General features: G+C 34.5%; 1 protein-coding gene across 2 annotated transcripts in view; it reads right to left on the bottom strand.

Moving 5' to 3' along the window:
• Positions 1-14,691: 14,691 nt before the first annotated feature.
• The window catches only part of LOC137277866 (ATP-dependent RNA helicase DDX54-like), a 47,961-nt gene continuing 36,258 nt past the window's right edge, over positions 14,692-26,394 (bottom strand). The window contains exons 9-20 of one of the 2 annotated variants that reach the window (XM_067809836.1): positions 26,181-26,312; positions 24,586-24,796; positions 24,182-24,316; positions 23,606-23,697; positions 22,466-22,601; positions 21,931-22,004; positions 20,254-20,445; positions 19,405-19,556; positions 18,505-18,609; positions 17,782-17,886; positions 16,538-16,662; positions 14,692-15,654 (exon numbers count right to left, since the gene is read on the bottom strand). In XM_067809836.1, coding sequence (XP_067665937.1) covers positions 15,464-15,654; positions 16,538-16,662; positions 17,782-17,886; positions 18,505-18,609; positions 19,405-19,556; positions 20,254-20,445; positions 21,931-22,004; positions 22,466-22,601; positions 23,606-23,697; positions 24,182-24,316; positions 24,586-24,796; positions 26,181-26,312 — 1,650 coding nt within the window. In that variant the 3' untranslated portion in view covers positions 14,692-15,463. Of the gene's footprint in view, positions 15,655-16,537; positions 16,663-17,771; positions 17,887-18,504; positions 18,610-19,404; positions 19,557-20,253; positions 20,446-21,930; positions 22,005-22,465; positions 22,602-23,605; positions 23,698-24,181; positions 24,317-24,585; positions 24,797-26,180; positions 26,313-26,394 lie in introns of both variants that reach the window. The other variant, XM_067809837.1, reaches the window with a different exon arrangement.

Raw genomic sequence — 26,394 nt, forward strand, 5'->3', positions numbered from 1 at the left:
TTATTTCGTACCAAGAAAGATGGAAGAGAATGTGGATGTTAGTAGGTTGTTAGTCACTGTAAATAAAACATTTTCAAACTTGATTGCTAAACATTTTGTGCTAAACATAGTAACAAAACAGTGAATATTTTGTTTACTTATTTCGTGCCAAGAAAGATGGAAGAGAATGTGGATTTTAGTAGGTTGGTAGTAACTAAATAAAACATTTTCAACCTTGAATACTAAACATTTTGTACTAAATATATACATGTAAACAAGACAGTGAATAGTTTGTTTACTTATTTTGTGAAAAAAGAAAGATGTAATACAATTTGGATGTTGGTAGTTTGGAAGTAGGTTGTAAAAAAATCACTTTCAAATTTGAATACTAAAGAGCATCTTAGTGTGTCATGTTTGAAAATAACTGTAAATCTTTATGTTGAATAAGCAGGTTGACATAAATTTGTTTTAACATTTGTGTTTTATTCTAGACTGTGTTGAAACAAAGATCAGATGTATTTTGTGATGTGTTCTTAATATATGTTGGACATGAACAATTATAATACAAATAGAACAAAATATATGATGAAATTCTGTATTTGTTCTTATGGAACTTGTAAGAAAACCTGGCACATGAGTAGCGGACTGATATTGTACCTACCTATGTTGTAAATATTCCTGAACTGAATATATCATGAAATCTGTCTTGTTATGTAACATGAAAGAAAGCCTGACACATGGATAGTATATGGATATTGTATGTACAATATGTTGTAAATAATTAAGAACTGAATATGATGATATCCTTTTTGTTATGCCACTGCAAGAAAATTTGATACATTGATAGTATAATGATATTGTACCTTCAATATGTTATGGTGTAAATAATTATGAACTGGATATATGATGAGATACCTATTTAAATACCTAGTAAATATTTTCCATCATGATGTTCAATACCAAATCTATTATTGACTAGTCTGTTTAGAGCCCAACTCTTGTTGTGAATGAATGATTTCAACAATGGACTGTTAAGACATTTTGTGCTAAATGTAGTAACAAAACAGTGAATATTTTGTTTACTTATTTCCTACCAAGAAAGATGGAAGAGAATGTGGATGTTAGTAGGTTGTTAGTCACTGTAAATATAACAATTTCAAACTTGATTGCTAAACATTTTGTGCTAAATATATAAACAAAACAGTGAATAGTTTGTTTACTTATAGTTTGGAAGAAGATTGTAAAAATATCACTTTCAAATTTGAATACTAAAAAGCAATTCTTACAATGTCATGTTTGAAAATAACTGTAAATCTTTATGTTGAATGAGCATGTGGACATAATTGTGTTTTACCATTTGTGTTTTATTCTAGACTGTGTTAAAACAAAGATCAGATGTATTTTGTGATGTGTTCTTAATATATGTAGGACATGAACAGTTATAAAACCGTTAGAACAAAATATTTGACAAAATTCTGTATTTGTTCTTATGGAACTTGTAAGAAAACCTGGCACATGAGTAGCGAACTGATATTGTACCTACCTATGTTGTAAATATTCCTGAACTGAATATATGATGAAATCTGTCTTGTTATGTATCATGAAAGAAAGCCTGACACATGGATAGTATATTGATGTTATACCTTGAATATGTTATGTGTTGTAAATAATTATGAACTGGATATTCTTCTTATGCAACTTGTAAGAAAACCTGACACATGAATTGTATATTGATATTGTACCTACAATATGTTATGGTGTAAATAATTATGAAGTGGATACATGATGAAATATGTCTTGTTATGTAACATGAAAGAAAACCTGACACATGGATAGTGTATTGATATTATACCCTAGAATATGTTGTGTGTTGTAAATAATTATGAACTGGATATTCTTGTTATGCAACTTGTAAAAAAATCTGACACATGGATAGTATATTGATATTTTACCTAGAATATGTTGTGTGTTGTAAATAATTATAAACTGGATATTCTTGTTATGCAACTTGTAAAAAAACCTGACACATGAATTGTATATTGATATTGTACCTACAATATGTTATGGTGTAAATAATTATGAAGTGGATACATGATGAAATCTGTCTTGTTACATGACATGAAAGAAAACCTGACACATTGATAGTATACTGCTATTGTATCTACAATATATTGCAAATAATTATGAACTGAATATATCATGAAATCTGTCTTGTTATGTAACATGAAAGAAAACCTGACACATGGATAGTATATTGATATTTTACCTAGAATATGTTGTGTGTTGTAAATAATTATGAACTGGATATTCTTGTGATGCAACTTGTAAAAAAAACTGACACATGGATAGTATATTGATATTTTACCTAGAATATGTTGTGTGTTGTAAATAATTAAGAACTGAATATATTATGAAATCTGTATTGTTATGTAACATGAAAGAAAGCCTGATACATGGATAGTATATGGATATTGTATGTACAATATGTTGTAAATAATTAAGAACTGAATATGATGATATCCTTCTTGTTATGCTACTGCAAGAAAATCTGATACATGGATAGTATAATGATATTGTACCTTCAATATGTTATGGTGTAAATAATTATGAACTGGATACAAGATGAGATACCTGTTTAGATACCTAGTAAATATTTTCCATCATGATGTTCAATACCAAATCTATTATTGACTAGTCTGTTTAGAGCCCAACTTTTGTTGTGAATGAATGATTTCAACAATGGACTGTTAAGACATTTTGTGCTAAATGTAGTAACAAAACAGTGAATATTTTGTTTACTTATTTCGTACCAAGAAAGATGGAAGAGAATGTGGATGTTAGTAGGTTGTTAGTCACTGTAAATAAAACATTTTCAAACTTGATTGCTAAACATTTTGTGCTAAACATAGTAACAAAACAGTGAATATTTTGTTTACTTATTTCGTGCCAAGAAAGATGGAAGAGAATGTGGATTTTAGTAGGTTGGTAGTAACTAAATAAAACATTTTCAACCTTGAATACTAAACATTTTGTACTAAATATATACATGTAAACAAGACAGTGAATAGTTTGTTTACTTATTTTGTGAAAAAAGAAAGATGTAATACAATTTGGATGTTGGTAGTTTGGAAGTAGGTTGTAAAAAAATCACTTTCAAATTTGAATACTAAAGAGCATCTTAGTGTGTCATGTTTGAAAATAACTGTAAATCTTTATGTTGAATAAGCAGGTTGACATAAATTTGTTTTAACATTTGTGTTTTATTCTAGACTGTGTTGAAACAAAGATCAGATGTATTTTGTGATGTGTTCTTAATATATGTTGGACATGAACAATTATAATACAAATAGAACAAAATATATGATGAAATTCTGTATTTGTTCTTATGGAACTTGTAAGAAAACCTGGCACATGAGTAGCGGACTGATATTGTACCTACCTATGTTGTAAATATTCCTGAACTGAATATATCATGAAATCTGTCTTGTTATGTAACATGAAAGAAAGCCTGACACATGGATAGTATATGGATATTGTATGTACAATATGTTGTAAATAATTAAGAACTGAATATGATGATATCCTTTTTTTTATGCCACTGCAAGAAAATTTGATACATTGATAGTATAATGATATTGTACCTTCAATATGTTATGGTGTAAATAATTATGAACTGGATATATGATGAGATACCTATTTAAATACCTAGTAAATATTTTCCATCATGATGTTCAATACCAAATCTATTATTGACCAGTCTGTTTAGAGCTCAACTCTTGTTGTGAATGAATGATTTCAACAATGGACTGTTAAGACATTTTGTGCTAAATGTAGTAACAAAACAGTGAATATTTTGTTTACTTATTTCCTACCAAGAAAGATGGAAGAGAATGTGGATGTTAGTAGGTTGTTAGTCACTGTAAATAAAACATTTTCAAACTTGATTGCTAAACATTTTGTGCTAAACATAGTAACAAAACAGTGAATATTTTGTTTACTTATTTCGTGCCAAGAAAGATGGAAGAGAATGTGGATTTTAGTAGGTTGGTAGTAACTAAATAAAACATTTTCAACCTTGAATACTAAACATTTTGTACTAAATATATACATGTAAACAAGACAGTGAATAGTTTGTTTACTTATTTTGTGAAAAAAGAAAGATGTAATACAATTTGGATGTTGGTAGTTTGGAAGTAGGTTGTAAAAAAATCACTTTCAAATTTGAATACTAAAGAGCATCTTAGTGTGTCATGTTTGAAAATAACTGTAAATCTTTATGTTGAATAAGCAGGTTGACATAAATTTGTTTTAACATTTGTGTTTTATTCTAGACTGTGTTGAAACAAAGATCAGATGTATTTTGTGATGTGTTCTTAATATATGTTGGACATGAACAATTATAATACAAATAGAACAAAATATATGATGAAATTCTGTATTTGTTCTGATGCAACTTGTAAGAAAACCTGGCACATGAATAGCGAATTGATATTGTATTTACAGTATGTTGTAAATAATTATGAACTGAATATATGATGGAATCTGTCTTGTTATGTAACATGAAAGAAAACCTGACAAATGAATAGTATTGAAATATTGTATGTGCAGTATGTTGTAAATAATTATGAAGTGGATACATGATGAAATCTGTCTTGTTACGTGACATGAAAGAAATCCTGACACATGGATAGTATACTGCTATTGTATCTACAATATATTGCAAATAATTATGAACTGAATATATCATGAAATCTGTCTTGTTATGTAACATGAAAGAAAACCTGACTCATGGATAGTGTATTGATATTATACCTAGAATATATTGTGTGTTGTAAATAATTATGAACTGGATATTCTTGTTATGCAGCTTGTAAGAAAACCTGACACATGGATAGTATATTGATATTTTACCTAGAATATGTTTTGTTGGAAGGAATTATAAACTGGATATATGATGAATCATCTGTCTTGTTATGTAACATGAAAGAAAACCTGACACATGGATAGTAGATAGATATGGTATCTACAGTACATTGTAAATAATTAAGAACTGAATATATTATGAAATCTGTATTGTTATGTAACATGAAAGAAAGCCTGATACATGGATAGTATATGAATATTGTATGTACAATATGTTGTAAATAATTAAGAACTGAATATGATGATATCCTTCTTGTTATGCAACTGCAAGAAAATCTGATACATTGATAGTATAATGATATTGTACCTTCAATATGTTATGGTGTAAATAATTATGAACTGGATATATGATGAGATACCTATTTAAATACCTAGTAAATATTTTCCATCATGATGTTCAATACCAAATCTATTATTGACTAGTCTGTTTAGAGCCCAACTCTTGTTGTGAATGAATGATTTCAACAATGGACTGTTAAGACATTTTGTGCTAAATGTAGTAACAAAACAGTGAATATTTTGTTTACTTATTTCCTACCAAGAAAGATGGAAGAGAAGGTGGATGTTAGTAGGTTGTTAGTCACTGTAAATAAAACATTTTCAAACTTGATTGCTAAACATTTTGTGCTAAACATAGTAACAAAACAGTGAATATTTTGTTTACTTATTTCGTGCCAAGAAAGATGGAAGAGAATGTGGATTTTAGTAGGTTGGTAGTAACTAAATAAAACATTTTCAACCTTGAATACTAAACATTTTGTACTAAATATATACATGTAAACAAGACAGTGAATAGTTTGTTTACTTATTTTGTGAAAAAAGAAAGATGTAATACAATTTGGATGTTGGTAGTTTGGAAGTAGGTTGTAAAAAAATCACTTTCAAATTTGAATACTAAAGAGCATCTTAGTGTGTCATGTTTGAAAATAACTGTAAATCTTTATGTTGAATAAGCAGGTTGACATAAATTTGTTTTAACATTTGTGTTTTATTCTAGACTGTGTTGAAACAAAGATCAGATGTATTTTGTGATGTGTTCTTAATATATGTTGGACATGAACAATTATAATACAAATAGAACAAAATATATGATGAAATTCTGTATTTGTTCTGATGCAACTTGTAAGAAAACCTGGCACATGAATAGCGAATTGATATTGTATTTACAGTATGTTGTAAATAATTATGAACTGAATATATGATGGAATCTGTCTTGTTATGTAACATGAAAGAAAACCTGACAAATGAATAGTATTGAAATATTGTATGTGCAGTATGTTGTAAATAATTATGAAGTGGATACATGATGAAATCTGTCTTGTTACGTGACATGAAAGAAATCCTGACACATGGATAGTATACTGCTATTGTATCTACAATATATTGCAAATAATTATGAACTGAATATATCATGAAATCTGTCTTGTTATGTAACATGAAAGAAAACCTGACTCATGGATAGTGTATTGATATTATACCTAGAATATATTGTGTGTTGTAAATAATTATGAACTGGATATTCTTGTTATGCAGCTTGTAAGAAAACCTGACACATGGATAGTATATTGATATTTTACCTAGAATATGTTTTGTTGGAAGGAATTATAAACTGGATATATGATGAATCATCTGTCTTGTTATGTAACATGAAAGAAAACCTGACACATGGATAGTAGATAGATATGGTATCTACAGTGCATTGTAAATAATTAAGAACTGAATATATTATGAAATCTGTATTGTTATGTAACATGAAAGAAAGCCTGATACATGGATAGTATATGAATATTGTATGTACAATATGTTGTAAATAATTAAGAACTGAATATGATGATATCCTTCTTGTTATGCAACTGCAAGAAAATCTGATACATTGATAGTATAATGATATTGTACCTTCAATATGTTATGGTGTAAATAATTATGAACTGGATATATGATGAGATACCTATTTAAATACCTAGTAAATATTTTCCATCATGATGTTCAATACCAAATCTATTATTGACTAGTCTGTTTAGAGCCCAACTCTTGTTGTGAATGAATGATTTCAACAATGGACTGTTAAGACATTTTGTGCTAAATGTAGTAACAAAACAGTGAATATTTTGTTTACTTATTTCCTACCAAGAAAGATGGAAGAGAAGGTGGATGTTAGTAGGTTGTTAGTCACTGTAAATAAAACATTTTCAAACTTGATTGCTAAACATTTTGTGCTAAACATAGTAACAAAACAGTGAATATTTTGTTTACTTATTTCGTGCCAAGAAAGATGGAAGAGAATGTGGATTTTAGTAGGTTGGTAGTAACTAAATAAAACATTTTCAACCTTGAATACTAAACATTTTGTACTAAATATATACATGTAAACAAGACAGTGAATAGTTTGTTTACTTATTTTGTGAAAAAAGAAAGATGTAATACAATTTGGATGTTGGTAGTTTGGAAGTAGGTTGTAAAAAAATCACTTTCAAATTTGAATACTAAAGAGCATCTTAGTGTGTCATGTTTGAAAATAACTGTAAATCTTTATGTTGAATAAGCAGGTTGACATAAATTTGTTTTAACATTTGTGTTTTATTCTAGACTGTGTTGAAACAAAGATCAGATGTATTTTGTGATGTGTTCTTAATATATGTTGGACATGAACAATTATAATACAAATAGAACAAAATATATGATGAAATTCTGTATTTGTTCTTATGGAACTTGTAAGAAAACCTGGCACATGAATAGCGAATTGATATTGTATTTACAGTATGTTGTAAATAATTATGAACTGAATATGTGATGAAATCTGTCTTGTTATGCAACTTGTAAGAAAATCTGACACATGGATAGTATATTGATATTGTACCTACAATATGTTATGGTGTAAATAATTATGAAGTGGATACATGATGGAATCTGTCTTGTTATGTAACATGAAAGAAAACCTGACACATGAATAGTATTGAAATATTGTATGTGCAGTATGTTGTAAATAATTATGAAGTGGATACATGATGAAATCTGTTTTGTTACGTGACATGCAAGAAATCCTGACTCAAGGGTAGTAGATTGATATTGTATCTACAGTATCTTGTAAACAATTATGAACTGAATATTATATGAAATCTTTCTTCTTATGTGACACTTAAGAAAACCTGACACATGGATAGTATATGGATATTGTACCTACAATGTGTTGAAAATAAGTATGAACTGAATATATGATGAAATCTGTCTTGTTATGCAACATGAAAGAAATCCTGACACATGGATAGTATATGGATATTTCACCTAGAACATGTTATGGTATAAATAATTATGAACGAGCCATATGATGAGATACATGTTGGGACACCTAGTAAATGTTTTCCAGCAAAATGGTCAAAACTAAATTTGTTTATTGACTAGTGTGTTAAGATCCCAACTCTCGTTACGATGAAATCACCATGGACTATTGCAGCTTTTTTGTGAATAATTTTAGGTTAGGAAGTATGTGATGAATACTGGTTTACTGGTTTAATACTGCTCCAAGAAAGATGTGAAAAAACAGACTCATGAATGGTATATTAATATTGTATCTACTTTATGTTATGTTGGAAATAATCGTGTCCTGGAGATATGATTAAATAGGAGTTAGAATACTTTGTAAATATTTTCAGATATAGTGTTCAAAACCAAATCTTATATTAACTAGTGTGTTAAGGATGCAGCTTATTATGAATGAATCATTTCATAATAATGGACTGTTGAATACATTTGTGCTTAATACAGTAACAAAACAATGAATATTTTGTTCACCTACGTCATGCAAAGAAAGATAGAAGGCAATATGGATGTGAATAGGTTGGTAGTAACTGTGAAAAAGAACACTTTCAAACCTGAATACTAAACATTTTGTGGTTAATATATTAACCAAACAGTGAATATTTTGTTTACGTATTTCTTGCCAAGGAAAAGGGAATACAATATGGATGTTTGAAGATCAGATGTATTTTGTTGATGTGTTGTTAATATGTGTAGGGCATGAACATAAATACAAAAACAGAACAAAATGATCGAGTAAATTTCGTATTTGTTCGTGTTATCCAACACGTTAAAAAACTTGACACATGGATAGAGGATATTGATATTGTATCTACAGTGTGTTATTTTGTATATAATTATGAAACAGATAGATGATGCAGTCTCTCTTACTGTTTGACATTTAAGGAGTCGTGAATAGTACATTGATATTGTACCTACAGTGTTATAGTGTAAATAATTATTGACTGGATCAATGATGAAATAGATGTTGGGATACCTAGTAAATATCATTAATCATAATGTTCAAAACCTATTGTTTTATTGACTAGTGTGTTAAGAACCCAACTCTTGTGATGAAATCATTTCATGGACTATTGAAGCTAAAGAGTAAATTCAATGAAGATTTAGATGATTTATTTCGTGCAAAGAAACATGTTGGAAAGTCTTTGTGATAAATAGTAAGGTTAGTATCTCAGGTTGTAATTAACCATGGACTCAGTGATATACTTTCAGACAGACATTCCAGAATGTTTGAACTTGATGTCTTCAAGTTTGGATCATCTTATAAACGATGATAGGACAAATGTTGAAAAGCTAAAATTGTGTAAACAGTAATAGTAATTGACATTAATGATAAATATAGCAACAAAGAAAATAACACTTTTAAACTGCTAGAGTTAGTTGACTTGTGTGTGTCATTGTATCTTGTTATTAGTTACCAAAGTGATACAATGTCAGGGTTTTTTACCCCTGGAAAACTTTGATGAAAGTGTAACCAGTAGATAGACCACCCTCCACTTCTATCTAGGTTTTTTTGGTCCTCATAAACTCTAGTGCTTTCACGTCTTTTACGTAGCTATGAAATGAACGTGTGACAATTACTTATCTTGAAATGTGGAACAGACATTTGCCTGCAGTTCTAGATTTGCTGCTTACCTGATCCAGATTGTAAACAAGTGTAAATAGAAAAAAACATTTAAAATTGAATGTCATGTTTTGAACAACTGTATTAATTTTTGTTGTATAAACAAGACATAAGTTTGTTTTGAACTTTGCATTTTATTGTAAACTGTTAAGCCAGAATCAGATATATTTTGTGATGTGTTGTTAGTACGTGTAGGACAATATTAAACAAGAATAGAACAAAATATTTAGAGAAATTTTATACTGAGGTAATATTTTATTGAGCCGAATGACACGACAAATATAATAACATAGAAAAATAATGCTTATTTCCTTCATGGGATAATGAAGATTTGTCATCGTATCTTGTTATTACATGCTCTGAAATTTGGAACAGTATATTTTATGCAGAATTTCGAAATGTATGAGTAACTATTATTTATGTGAAGCTCCATGAGCTAATTTGGACATCTGACTTTAGCGCTAGATGTGTCAAAAACCTGATACCTTATGGTTGTCCTGAATGTTATGTCCGAGCTATATAAAATTACTGATTTTGAACAGTTTAACAAAATTCCATACGTAACAACAATTATTTATATCATGGTGGAAATAACCATAAGACATGATCATTACTAATTCATTATCGATTTTACTGTAAAGAAACCATTTTGTAATTATTTGTAGTATATGAACTGTGATAAACATAAAAAAAAATATTTCAAGTATTTGTATGTTTATTTCCGAAAATGAATTCCTGAGACAGGTAATGAGGGAGAATGGATAACATGCATGCGTTTGTATGCATGTAGTTTCTGCAGTATTATTGAACATTGTTCACTTTGTAAATGTGCTCAGTCTCTATCCATTTGCAGTGTACTTTGTTTATTTACCCAAAGCCCTTATCAAAATGACCAGTGTCATTGAATAACTTGCATTTGTTCATGACACAGTATCATTGCATTGGCTGTATTCATTGCATGAATTCAATGTTTTATGGCTAGATAATACATACTAGAATGTTAGAAGTCATAAAGTTGAAAAACAAATGTCCAAACATTTTTATAAGATATAAAATCTTAGTATGTATTGTTAGATTGTTGCACACCTTAAGTAATATCTTAATACCTAAGAAATCAACTGAATGTCAATGAATACCACATATACAGCTATTTTGTTTAGTTGATTTGATGTCACATCTTGATCATTTCATGAGAAAAGAGTTATAATTGATGCCTATTTACTGTGCCAGATGGGAAATTCCTGTGTGAGTTCAGTGTTATGCTACTTTAGTAATATTCCAGCAATATCATGGCAGATGGAAATCACAAATTGGATTCACATTTGGTACCTTTGTGGAGAATGAAACCAGCCCTCAATGTGATGAACGAAGGTGTTAACCACGGATCCCATATTTGCCTCAAAATATACATATATAATTGCAAATACATGTACTTGATCTTATCAATATTTAGCACATGCAATTATATGCTTTACTTCACCTTCTTCTATACAGTGTTGCTATAAATATACATACCTTTTGATCTGTATGTCTTGAAATAATTTTGTAATGAATTACCCAAGACTAGTTTCAGTGTTTGGATCTCTCATATGTTTGCACCATGCTGTACATGATTTATCCAAAAACTGATGAACTTAAAATATTATTCTTTTTTAACATAAAATAATGTACTAATCATATGTATTTATCTAATTTCTTTTCCCAAAACACCTCAATTGGTAAAATAGTGTGATTATTCCAAACAAATTGGAAACTTTGTTTCAGAATGACACTATTAAATATGATCTTGTCACTAGATGTAATTATTTTGTGATAACCAAATAGAATAATTTTATCCAAAGATTTCATATACCTGCCTTTAGGTTAAACAATACAGCAGATCATTCCAGAAATAAGTATAATCTGAGTATGATCAATATTGTGCTTGAATAGTTTCCACATTGTTTCAAATGTCAGTCAGTATATGGAAACATTTTTATAGAAGTTCGTCAATGAACAGACTGTTGCTGGATATTAAACATTCGATGACAATTACATGTATATCTTCTACTGTTCTACACTAAGAAAATGTTGGGCATGCCATGTGTCATGGAAAATGAAATGTATGAAGATGAATTTTGGCTGAGATTTTCCAACTTAAAGAAAATGCATAGCCAGCTTAATGTTTTTCCTTGTGCATTACTTCTCACGTTTTTCCCTAGATCTTCCTATAGCAAGTTATTAATTCTTTTAGTTCATATAACTGTATGCATTTTAGCTTGAATATTTATCATTATAAACAGCTTACCAAAACACAGATGATTTTGGGTTATCTTTTTATTTACCATCTGTGTGAGCATGTGTATGAGTGAGTGAGTGAGTAAATGAATATTCATTATATGACTGTAGCCGTTCATAACCAGACAATACAGTGATCAGTATTGTGATCCATACTCAGTGGAAAGAATGGCAAGCTATTATAGTCCGTTTGGCTCAAGAGTGTACTGATGAAGTTCACTATTTGTTATGAGGGAGGAGTTCAAAGAAAGCCTCACACAGTTAGTATGATGTTTTGATTATGATCAGCATTTCATTGAGCATTTCATGTTTTTTAGTTTTCGAGTTAGCTTGCAATTCATCGGTGCGCTTTTGAGCCAAACGGACTATAACCAAGTGAGAACCGGGACCATTAAGCCACCTCTTGTAACCAGCATTGGTTACGTGAGTGATGCAGACTTGAAGCATTACTTTCCTACAACACATCCAGTATCAAAGCCTGCAGTTTCCTATGTGATGAAAAGGCATGGGTGAGACATAGAGGAAGAGTGAGTGAGTGAGTGAGTGAGTGAGTGAGTGAGTGAGTTCAGTTTTACGCCGCACTCAGCAATATTCCAGCTATATGGCGGCGGTCTGTAAATAATCGAGTCTGGACCAGACAATCCAGTGATCAACAACATGAGCATCAATCTGCGCAATTGGGAACCGATGACATGTATCAACCAAGTCAGCAAGCCTGACCACCCGATCCCGTTAGTTTCCTCTTACGACAAGCTGAGTCGCCTTTTATGGCAAGCATGGGTTGCTGAAGGCCTATTCTACCCCGGGACCTTCACGGGTCACATAGAGGAAGAAATAGCATAGTGGTCACCATGACTTGCAATGAGAATACTACTGCATGTATTCACAGAGAACCATGGAATGACTGTCCAATTTGGGATCATTTATCGTTTGGGCTAAAACTGACACCAACGTTACCCTGACAGTTCTATCTCAGACTCCAGGGCCCTGTTTCACAAAGCTCTCAGAAGCCTAAGATCTCATAACTTTTCTCGCAGCATTCATACCTCCTATACTGTAACATAGGGAGGACGAATGCCACGAGAAAAGTAACAAAATCTTACAAGTAACAAGGCTTACATGAGCTTTGTGAAACGGGGCCAAGGTTAACCTACTGTTACATGGACCATAACAAGAAAGTTAAGCAATGCTAGAAGTTATCGATTGTTTGTGTAATTAACCGCCAATACATTCATTGATTGCTCATTATTGGCTAACTAAATTACCTTTTTTAAAGTATGACAGACTTTATGCAATTAGTTGCCAGGTGTGATATCTTGGGTGACCAGTGAGACTATACACCAATGTAAAATACCTGAAAGGACACATCACTTTTTCGTATATTAGACTGTTAAAAGACACATCACTAGGAAACCTGCAGATGAATGGCATATTGCTTGTTTTTGCGGATATTGATGGATACATTCCTTGAACAAGGTAATGGCCTGACATTGTTACATAACTTTAATTTGTTCCAGTTTTGATATTTGCATTTTATTTTTATTAAGTTGTAGTAGCATTCAACAGAATCATTGTTTTCGTCATGAAGTGTAATGATACAGACAACATACACTAGGGTGTGCATGCAAGTTAAGATTCACACTGGTGAACTATAAAATGTCTAGATATCACATTCCTGTTATACATTGGCAGTAAGTATCAGCAGATCGCTTCTTTATATTAAGTTTCAAAATGCATACAAATATGATCATAAAGTTATTAGGATTATTAGACCAAATATAAAGGTGTACATTGACTAGTGTCTACATACTGGTGAGTGAACGTTTAAAAACCAAGTGAATTTAGCAACTGAAAAAATTTATCGCGCAGTATTGTCACTTCAACACCTATCTTGCTTCCATTGTGTCATGCAAAATCCTTTTGGCCATGATTCAGATACATATTTAACTACTAGGAGAAAGTAGTTTTGATTTTCTAACTAGATGAAAACAAACCGTAATCTCATTAATTCTAATGGACTTTAGCTCGTGACTTCACGATTTTAAAAAATGGCGGTGCCCTTTCTGAGGACAAATTGCTATATAAGTTTGTTTTCATCCACTTACAAAATCAAAATTACTTTCTACTGATAGTAACATGTATATGATTGATGGACAATAGGATTTTGCATGACATTTTGCTTGCAACATAACAATTTCACTCTTGGAAGCGAGGTGGGTGTTAATTTAATATTACTTACAACATTATTGTCACTTTGACCACTTTGATCTTTAATGGTTTAAAGAGTACAAAATATTTGAGTTTATTTGTTCTTTAGTTATTAAAACGGAGGAGATAACCAACTGTAAAACCCACTTCAAAGCAGGCTATGTACTTAGAGCAATATAGTAATACTCAACATGAAACCAATTTTCTGTCAACACAGATGAGATTGTTTTGGTAACCCATAGTTCCACTGCATTGCATCTTGGTCAATGGACACAAAGACAAGGTACTGATGTCGGGGGAAAAAATATACAATAAGCCACAACAGTTGGAAAAGTATGTAAACAGGCAAGAACTTTGGTAACAGCTAGGCATTGAATATTTTATTCACAAATATTTATTTTATGCGCAATATTTACAATTTTACATACACACAGATATGAATAACCACAAAAGCGGTTCATCTGTTGTACTACCACACCTGTATGGAAGCATCACAAATATTTACCTCCAGAGCAGGATGAAGGCAAAAGTGTTTCATATTATATGACAACTAAATCAAGACACAAAACTGTTAATCCTTTGACAGAGTTGTTTCCTTACCAATTATGAAACAAATTTATTGAAATACCTTAACCTCACCTCTCTAAGCAGCCTCTTATGTCAGATATTTGAGGCATTTCAGCAGTGGGCGTACAGCATAACAGCCCAGGCATTAGTCTCATTGCAAGTAGCTATTCCATCTCTACACAAACAGGTAGTTATCCACTGCAACACAACACCTGCTGACATATTACAGTTGCTGGAGGTGGTTATCCCTTGCAACACTACACCTGCTGATATATTAGGGTTGTTGCAAGTGTTTATCCATTGCAACACCTGCCGAGTGGCTACATGAGTTCTCTACTGCAACACGACACCTGCTGATGCAGAAGGCTTGCAACAAGTAGCTACTCCCTTTACATGAAGTTTAAATACTTCAGAACCTTAATTCAAAGTAGCAAGCAATGTTTAGCTAAACACTTCTGTTACTGTCTCACACACACGCATCCTTACTGTCACCTGATGTAGACCACATACTAACAAAACTGAATAGATGATGAACTCAAGGACTGACTGAAGATGTTGAAGCTTTTCCAGTTATTTTTGTTTTTTCATCTTCTGATTCTTAAATGCTCTCCTCTTACGTTTCTCTTCCCTTCTGTGTTTCTGGAAATTCTGAAGTTTGCTTTTTTGTTTTCTATTCTTAGCTATTTGATCAATTGACTTCAGCTCTTTAAACTGTTTCTTCTTCTTAGTTCCTGACGCTTCTTCAGATCCCTTGGTGTGCCCTGCAATAACAGCAGTAACGTTCACAGGGTTCAATGTTGTGCTTTATAATTTGCACTGGTGCAACCCAATACTACAAAATGCAACCTGGTTATTAGTCTAACTTGCACCTCGTGCAAGTCAGTTTTTGAGAATTAAATCAACATCAAATCTAAGATTATAAGCATAATTATGTTAGCTCATATTTCTTTTAAACTCTGAATGGCTATGGCGTGTAAATATTGCAATTATAGACACCTCTCAGTTATGAATTTTTAGAAATACTTGGAATTAAATCAGCCCGGCAATATGCAAATGACAAGAACGTGAGAGAATCTATTGGCCAAATCAACGAATCTTTTCGTCTGGTCATTTCCATAAAAGTACTGTTACTGGAATTTGGCTGCTGCAAATAGTTTTTGTCTTAGGTTGCATTTGGTGCAATTAGGTTATCATCTCGTTAATTCGAGCCCTGTGTTTAGTCCACATACCATCCATGTAATACAGACACAAAAACTGGTGCCTTATATATAAGAACAATGTTGAATAAACAAGCCACCCATGAAATGTAAACAAACAACATGAAGATACATGGCTAGGTAATATGGACAAGCAATCAAATAAGTGTTGTTTTATGCCCCATCCATGAAAGTTGTTGGGTCATAATAATCAGGTAGGCGACACTTTATTAACACCATGATGCATATCAACAGTAGTATGGCAAGAATGAGTAAACTGACCCTGAATGACTTAGGGATACATGTAAGATGAGCATCATGAAATCTAATTATTTCGAAACAGGCCTTTATGTCAAACAGCTTCAATGAACCTTTGCTAAACTGTTAAGCTTCTGAAACAACCTTTCAGGAAAGAGTTGGGTTTGTATGGTATATGCAGTGAACTCACATAGTCGTCCCTTGGAGCCCATTACCACTAGACGACCTGGTCTTCCTGACTTTGACTTTTGACCTTCGCCATCACTGTCACCTGGGTTTGAGTCAATTTTGTGTTTGTCTCGCCAGTCACGGTAAGTGAAGACATTAAGGAAAATACACAGAAAGGAATATTTGTGCAAATTCTGCCTGTTTTTTTTTCTGTCATGCATGAATGGGTTAGTTGTACTCTGTACTCAGCAATACTGCAGCAATATGGCAACAGTCTGTAAATAATTGAGTTTGGACCAGACAAACCAGTGAGCATTGATCTACTCAAATGGGATACAATGACATGTGTCTGCGAGCCTGATCACCCGATCCTCTGACTCACCTCTTACGATAAGCATGGATTACTGAAGATCAATATGAACTTGCACTTTAACAGGTTTTTCAATCAGGAGGCATTATTGTCCAGCCATATGATATCAGCCTGGAATCAGTCAAGTCTGGACCGGTCAAACCTAATATTGTAAGCAACAATCAGCGGAAGAGGACAAGATGTCGAGTGAGTGAGTGAGTTTAGTTTTACACCACACTCAGCAATATTACAGCTTTATGGCGGCAGTCTTTAAATAATCATGTCTGGACCAGACAATCCAGTGATCAACAACATGAGCATCGATCTGCGCAATTGGGAACTGATGACATGTGTCAACCAAGTTAGCGGGTCTGACCACCCGATCCCGTTAGTCGCCTCTTACAACAAGCATAGTCGCCTTTTGTGGCAAGTATGGGTTGCTGAAGGCCTATTCTACACAGGGACCTTCATGGGTCACAAGATGTCAAGAAAATCATTACCTAACCACCTTATCCATTCAGCTACCTTATACAACATATACAGCTTAATTGGCTCACATTCTAAACAACAATGACAACTGGTAACTCTGAGTGACTGTAAGCGGTGTTATGAAATTTTAGTCTTATTTCAATGGACAACTATATGTTTAATAGGTTGTGTGATAAGAATAAGATGCACTTGTTGGTCAATGCAGCACTCATCAATATTCAAACTGCATGATGGCTTCCTGTTAAGTCTAGATACCCCAGTGACTGATATGACCAGTGTCCTACACCTGATCACAACAAAACTTACATGTGTTCACGTTACAGGAACTGACTTATCAATTCATTAGGTCACCTTCTAATGTATGGTTTATTGGGAGCAGTTTAAAACCAGAATGCCATAGGCTGCTAGTGTAATAAAGCAAAGGATATGCATTGGACTTGTAAGAGGCTGAGATCCAGGTGCCACTCTCTGTTTTAATCTTCTTCTTCTTCGGGTCCTGTTCTTCCCTTACAAACTTCTTCTTCTTTCTATCCCTTTTAAAAGATTATTGATGTAGATGTAAAACAAGTAAAATGAGTAAATCAACATTGCTACACCTGACCTTAATTCTGAATATGTTTGATTTTTGTCCAAAACACTGTAATGAAGGCCCACTTCTGCTGTTAACGACATTGTGGAAGGTTTTGTTTGTTTTTTTGTGGTTTAATACTGAACTCAGCATTTTTGCAAACAATATAGTCACACAATCCAGTGATTGACAGTGCAAATCAATCCCAGCAATTGGGATATGATGACATGCGTCAGCTAAGTCTGGACACCTGCCCCCAGTTTTCATAAACTATTAAAGGATGTCTTTCACATCAAGTGTGTTTTAGGATGGAGGATGTTTATGGTATTCCATCAAATTTCGGGGAAAAGGATACAGGTTGCAATTTTGTTTATTACCACATATAAATAGTGAGTTGAGACAAAGAGACCACAAATGTAATATTTAATCTGCTGCACCTGTAGAATCACTCAGTTACATCCAGCATCATTATTAAGCATGGTATGGGTCAAGACTGAAATTTGGATCACCTGATCTTCAACCATTCAAGACTTTCTTATGTTGAGTATTGACAGTGAACTGTTACTGAAGGGAGACAACTCACCATTTCAGCTGATTGTTTTTCTTCTTGATCCCAGCTTCATCATCCCCGGTGAGATCCAAAACAGCACTGGAGGCCTGCTGCTCAAATGTACTGCTGACACTTAGGCTAAAAGAAACATTCCACAACATAACCAGTGGTACACAATGTATATGCAAGGTGCTTTACTCCCATAAACTCCCTGAGAAAGAATGAGAAGCTCTATTGACAAGACCCTCGAAATCTCATTCAGTAATTGCAATGGCCTATCCATAGGGGATCAGACCAACTTTTTTACAATCCAAACACTGTGAAGTTGATTGATGAACGGTGATTATTACCCAAGAGTGTTTGTGTATCACGCATTAAATAATGTCTTAGACAGGCATTTGGAATGCATAACAAGTACCATTATTTCCTGACATTGGACAGTCAGTTTAAGAAACAAGGTTAATCATCTCTGACTTTAAAAATGGATTATTTCATACAATGTCCAATATGAAACATGAAATGACATTAGAAACCAAGTATGAATATAGTGTATGTATGTCTGATTAATCATACAGTGTTATTATTCATAGTTTGTCCACACAATAACCTACACATAAGAAGACCTTTCATCTGAACTCATTGTGAACACTGAGCACACACTAACTTCATATGTATGGAAACTGAAAATAGTTCTTGCTAGGAGACTTCATCAGCATATTTATCAGATCCTGCTACCAAGATATCAAACTGTTTCATTCCATTACAATGACAAATATTCTTCTTGTTTACAGTAGGTCTGTGTTGTGTCTCAAAACAACACAACAGAGCATTTCAGCTTAATTTATTCCTTATGTGATTATTAATTATAACGTTTTTAAACAGCCAGATGTTGATTGAACAGTTTAATAGCTAATATGCCAAGTTGTAACCGACCCTTTTTCGCTCTGGTAGTCTGCAGGACGGTAGTGGAGATAGTTCTCTTCATCTTTGATGTCTATGAGTTTCCGCTTCTTGCCTTTCCTCCTTTGGGCGGTATCCCTGCCAGAGTGTTGTTTGCTGGAGGCAATCACAGTGGTGAACACATTCTACAGACAGAAAAAGGGCATTCCTACACCATGTAACAGCGGAGGATCTACATGCATTCAACATGTACATGGCTCAAAAAATCATATGAAACAGTCTGGATCTTAAGTCAAGCCCAAATAAATTCAAAATATAATATTATTGTCAAAATTCACAAATCAGAATAAATGTAAAAGTACACATTTTAAAGTTATTATTAGATTATTGTAAACATGCTGTACAAATTACTTAAAGACATTACTACAACACAACATGTGGAAAAACAGACTTTTTAAACCAATGGGAAAGTGAAACCTCTGACAGTTTGGTTTAACAACATTGAATCATGTCAAACACAAGTAGGATTCAAAACAGTTCAGAAGATTCAGTTATGGCTAAGATATACTCCATAAATATGAATAGTTATGCTTTACTGGTATACCCAAGAAAGAACATTCCTACACCAAGTAACAGCGGAGGATCTACATGCATTCATCTTGTATAAAGCTGTATGGCTCTTATAAAAGAGTTTCATTCAGCAGCAAATCATGCGTGCACCTTGACTCAAACTGGCGTTCAGAAGATCCTGTTGGGGTTAAGATATGCCCCATAAAGTGATATTTATGCTTTACATATCCACCACTGCTGCCAGTCTCTGGTCAAGTAGGTATCAGGTGGGTTGGATCAGCCGTGCAATAAAACATATCTAATAACACAAACCTTAACATCTTCCTGATTTGCTTCCTCCTCCCCTTCCTGATCCTCCTCCTCATCCTCTTCGTCCATGTCTGCATCCCGCATGTTGGCCTCCTTCAGTCGGTTTCTGCAGACCACCTTCTCATGCCAACTCCGCTTGTTCTTCATCACATCAAATGATGGATTCTTGTTGGTCGAATTCACTTCAAATATTGTCTGTAACATGATTTGTTCTTGCAGTGAACGTTTGGTCGCTCTATCTGTTATAGCACAGTGTGTCAGTGAAGTGAGTATTGCAATACAATACGCAGAGATATGGCAGACAAACCGAGTATCAAAACCTGTTTGCAAGTTTCACAGCTCATTACATATATGAGATTTACTGAACTAAGCGTAAATACATTTGTTTGTGAAACCAACATATCTGTAAAAATCTACACTGTAATCACTTCAGTGAAATACCTGCAGTTTCAAACATCCATGCTAACAAATTATCCTGTACATATGAGTAATGACCAGGGCAATGTACCACAAAGTATGTTACTGATACCACTATCATAAGCAAGTTCAGCCAGTGTTACAGTACATGAGTTGCAGTCACCTCATATTTGGGGGTTATGCAGCCCTTAGCTACAGTAACTGTTTTGTAGATCCAGTTTCGAAAGGGATGGGCAAGGTGGATTTCATTGCACTGTGTATCCACTATTGGGATGTTTCTCTTCAGAACTGTGCATGAAGGAGTCTGTGTCTTTACTATAGTGCCAAATATCAACACAAGCTGCCCCATTTTTATAAAGGTATTCCTTAAGATACATTTCGTCAGACCTTTTACAATACTGAACTCAGATAGGTATATTAACACCGACAATAACGCAGGAAACTCCAGAAACGGGAATCATTAATCATATTCCTGTGGGATTCAAACACAGGTGATTGGTGTGATAAGTGAATGGTTTAACCACAAGCCTACCCAATTGCCCCTTAACACTACAAACAGCCACGCAATAAATTTTATATCCACCAACATCTACCCTGAAAATGTAGAAATCTGATAGCACTTCATGGGAAGATCTCTTTATTGCTTGCTGTGGCAGAGTATGTTTGTTGTTAGACTCAACATTCAGCTATGTTTCTAAATTTTCAAATGTGCAGACAATCAATCATGTCTCATCCCGTAAGTCACAAGTACTGGTTCCTACACTGGCTAGTCCAACCTACAAACCTCAATGCAGGGTACAAAACTCTCAAACATTTCAGCCATTCCACAGGACTGGTTTTGATATAAACCTTGCCAGTCCTGACCAAAACTTACCTGCCCACAAAATAGATTCGTACATGCATGTTTAAACTGTAACTACACTGTCAGGCAGGTGAATTTAAAACCTGGCTGTCCGTGTTGAAAATAACCCATCCTGTGCAGATGGATGGGTAGGTGTTTTGAAAGCTGCTCAATGGTTTCAAGTCTTTTAGTCTCCTATAACTGGGACTTGGATGCTTGTCAGACACTCTACTCCAGAGCCTGTTCCTAAAAGCCATCACAGGGCGATGACAATTGTAAGTCTATGTTAAAATATGGGAGTTACAATCATCTTAATGCTACAATCACTTTAAGGAACGGGGCCCAGGTTCCCATGGAATTCAACAGGAACTGATCCTACGCTGATGGAGGAGATGGACAATGATCACCACATAGATACTGACTGTGTTGGACTTGTAGTTACGGAGAGCATCCAGCAGGTCCAGACGCTCAGACTCGTCTCCCGTCTTGACATTGGCTGTGGATGTAGAAGAGTACTGCCATAGTCACACAATCACATCTTTTAGTCACATTTCCCCTCACATGCAAGCAACAACATGCAGACTTACTAAAGTATGACTGTTTCATATTCTTTGGTTTGAAACGTCGATGTATACTTCTTTCCATGAAACATTCTGGTTCATATTGGTATGTTGGACAAAATATTATAAGAAAAGACATATCACAGCATTTGGTTTCGGAAAGTTGTCTGAAACAGATAATTTCTGTAAAGGTATTTTCTGACTACAAACATCTAATTTCTGTTCAGTGGTTTTGATTATATTCTATTTAAGGTGCTCTAGGGTAGCTTCAAAACGACAAATTTACACGCTTTGTGCATAATGTAGAAAGACTGTTGTCACAGCTGAGAAAACCTGCACTAGAAACACCTGTTACAAGCACCTGCAAGGTAACCAACAGTCCAGAGTACATCCTTACCAAAACAAGGGTGAGCACCCAGTTTCACCCCTGACTTGTCCACGTCTTTGACTCTCTTTACGGACTCTTGGGCAGGCAGAGGTCGAGACTTGACGTAGTGCTTGTAAGCGTTTTCACTCACACGCTTCAAGTTTTGCTGACGAAGGGAATCAACTTTCACACAATATTTTAAGTAACAGGTGGTGAAAGGGTTAAACAACAAATAAGAACATGCAATAATCATATGTAAAAGCAGCAACATATGTCATATCTAGGATTACTCTCCCTTAGTAAAGTACAAATTCTAGTACTTTTGGTTGAGTCCCATCTGGGATTTGAACCCACGCACCTCAGAGTAAGACATCTAATCACCAGCACACAGTCACCTAATCACCTAGTGTACTCAATGGAAGTCGGACAACTGGTAATCTAGACTGCGTACTTTGTGTACCCCTCTGGTAAGTGTAAATTGGCACGGCTCCCGCGGCCGAAGTCTATGATTACGCAGTGCCATTGAGAAAGAGGTCAAATGTAACAGATGTCACATCAGTGATGTGAACAATCTGTTTGACTCAAAAGTGGACTGATGAATAGCAATCTAACTTGAAAACTAACAAACATAAATTTAACTACATGAAATGCTGATCATAAAAAAAAAACTCTGTGAGATTTTTGCAGAATTAAGCTCTAAAAATAAAAAAACTTATTTAACAAACTATCATTAAAATATGCCAGTCCACTATTTGTTATGAGGGAGGACATGGGCTGTCAGATGTGTAAGAAATGATAGAGACAGCATGGCACATGTTAAGGAATCATTAACTTTGTCGGCACTTATGCATGGCGTTCTCAAATTCCTCCGAGTGAACTGTTTGATTGCCATTTTTAGATACTTAAACACATTAGATATTTTATGGATAACAACATTTTTTATCTGATGATGATGATAAGATAGTACAGTAACAATTCCCAAACCTTTTCAGGCGTGGTAATGTCAACACACTGAGAGTACCACTATGTATAAATCAGTTCTCTCTCAAAAAGGGATGAAGAGACTTCCTGCATTACATATTCCAATGGTCAGAAAAGAGTGCTGCAAGATTCCAATTTTCCTGCACATATATATTATAAAGGTCCCAAAGCCTGTTCTGAACAACTCACCAGGTCCACAGACTCATCATGCAGCTGTCTCACCATCTCTGCCTCACCATCTATCACTCGCTGCGGCACCTCACCGAACCACCAACCATCATCTGGACACACGAACAGGCATTGGTTACTAACAATCAAAATCTTCAGATTTTAAAGAGAACAGGAAAAATCACATTGCAACAGAACAGGAAAATATGTAACTTTCAGCTCAGAGGAAATTAAAAACCAATTTTGCAAATTTACATCCAAGTTTTGCTTTCATCAACAGTGACAGCTTCTGTCACAAACTGAGCTAACTTGCTAATTCGGGTAATAAAGTTTTTACTACATTTTAGGGTTGAGTCCCATCCTTGATTCAAATTCACACTCTCAGAGTAAGGCACCAAATCACCAGTATACAGAGACAGCAATCTAACTCCCTCAACTAGCTACACTTCAACAAAATGCAAAGTCTGATAGGTGCTTCTCTTGATCACATACATATTGTCCCTGTCTAACAAATGATAACTGTGAAAGTCATTTTCATACTGGAATCAGTACAATCACAGACTGCACCTGGGCAAAGCTGGCTACAGACAATCGTACCTGTGATTTTTTTGCCCTTGGGCACTGTTCTGACAGCCCTCCCCAGAAACACATGGAGGTCATAGAGGTAGGGCACTTCCTCAGGGGCTATGAGGCTGTAGGCAGTTCCGCTACGACCAGCTCTAGCAACACGACCTGAAACAATCAGTTGGTTCCAAAAAGTGATGATTCACCTATCTCACGTAGGAATACTTGACTCATGGGTTGCTTCTGTGTGATCTCACCCCATTATACTTGAGGCCAATCTGTTAATTTAAGCAATATTATGGTATTACGCAAACAGATTTAGCATAATACTTTGAGAAAGGCAGTTAACATCCGCATTTATCAAAGTTACTGAAGCACTCTGTACATACTACTCTTCATAAATCATGAAAACAGCAGATGATAAGGAAACAACTTACCAACTCTATGTACAAAAAGCTTGGACTTTGCTGGGAAGTTGAAATTGATGACATTGTCCAACATTGGGATGTCAATGCCCCTGGCTGCCAGATCTGTAACTATCATCACACTGACCTTCTTGTGCTGGAACTTGGCCACGCTGATTTTGCGATATGTCTGGTCCAGGGAACTGTATATGTAACTGGATGGAATTCCAGCCTTGGACAGGACCTGGTGCAAGTGAGTGAGTGAGTGAGTGAATGGAGATGTTTCACAATGTGACAAATTTTCTACATGTTTCAGTCATGGTAAACAAACTGAATCTGGCACAGAAAAACCAACATCGATAACTTAAAGCAACAATTTAGAAGATAACAGTTAACTTAGCCAATCAGTTAACACACTGTTACCATTAAACCCTGGTTTGACTCATTCCATCCATTATTGCTTCACAGGGTGACTCTTGGACAGTTTCAGTCAAGCTTGCCAATCTTAGTAACTATCAACTCAAGTAAGAATTGGATGATAACAATGTGTTACTCTATTCTGCCCAAGAATGCCTCTTGGTGGCCAATTCTTCGCAAGAATTCTCAGGTTAAAAAAATCATGATACACAGGTGACACATTCATGGGGACCTATTCTACCCAAGAATACACAGATGAGACACTTGTAGGGACCTACTCTATAATATACCCAGGTGAAGAAGTCGTAGGAAGTACTCTGTGTGAGAATCCCTAGGTGCGACATACATAGGGAGCTGTTTTGTTCCAGAATGCCCAAGTAAGTCAAGCTCAGTGTACCAGGCATTTAATCTGCCTTGAAATCCCCATTATACATTACTTTTCTATCTACATTTCAATGACAAAATTGTTCACTGAACAGAGGGAGAAGCAAGAAGTTGTATATGTATATGAATACGGGAGTTTGGTTTTATCCTGCTGTTAGCATTATTCCAGCAATATCATGGATGGGGATACCAGAAAAGGGGTTCGCACATTGAGTGAGTGAATGAGTTTAGTTTTACGCTGCACTGAGCAATATTCCAGTTATATGGCGGTGGTCTGTTAATATAATCGAGTCTGGACCAGACAAATCAGCATCAACAGCATGAGCATCAATCTGTGCAATTGGGGACTGATGACATGTGTCAACCAAGTCAGCAATCCTGTTAGTTGCCTCTTACTGCAAGCATAGTCGCCTTTCTATGGCAAGCATGCATTGCTGATGGCCTGCTCTACCTCGGACCTTCACGAGTTGGCTTCACACTTTGAGGAACTGAACCCTTGCCTTCAGTGTGATGGGCAGATGCCTTAACCATTAGGCTACCCGTACATCGCCTGAGCATAACAAGGTAACAGGTTTGTGATCAATCACAACATAATATGGTAGTGAGAAGGATATTGTGACAGAAACTTCACAGTAACAGAAATGGTGAACTTGATGCAATCTGGTAACGAGTGATGATACTACAGAATGGCATGATCCCTCTATCTCGTATTGGAAACGATTTCATAAAACTAGGAACCCTGTTACCCCTCTTTAACAAAAATAAAGATCTGCTGCATGTTTGATGGTGGTGGTCTTTTGCTTAACCTTCTATTACTGTGTGCTTACCATATTTAGATATTCCACATGATGTTTGGTGGCAGCAAAAATGACCGTCTGCTCCTTAGCCTTGATAACAGACTGTAGCAGGTAGATGAGGAGGGGCAGCTTGTCAACAGCCCGACAGGCCAGGAAGGAAAGCTGGAGGCAAACAGACAGAGTTCTAATTATAAGTCTTGTTAAAGCAAGATCTCCTAGTCTAAACTGACAATTCTATGCACCT

This window comes from Haliotis asinina, chromosome 3 (genome assembly GCF_037392515.1).
Source record: "Haliotis asinina isolate JCU_RB_2024 chromosome 3, JCU_Hal_asi_v2, whole genome shotgun sequence".
Lineage (NCBI taxonomy): Eukaryota > Metazoa > Mollusca > Gastropoda > Lepetellida > Haliotidae > Haliotis > Haliotis asinina.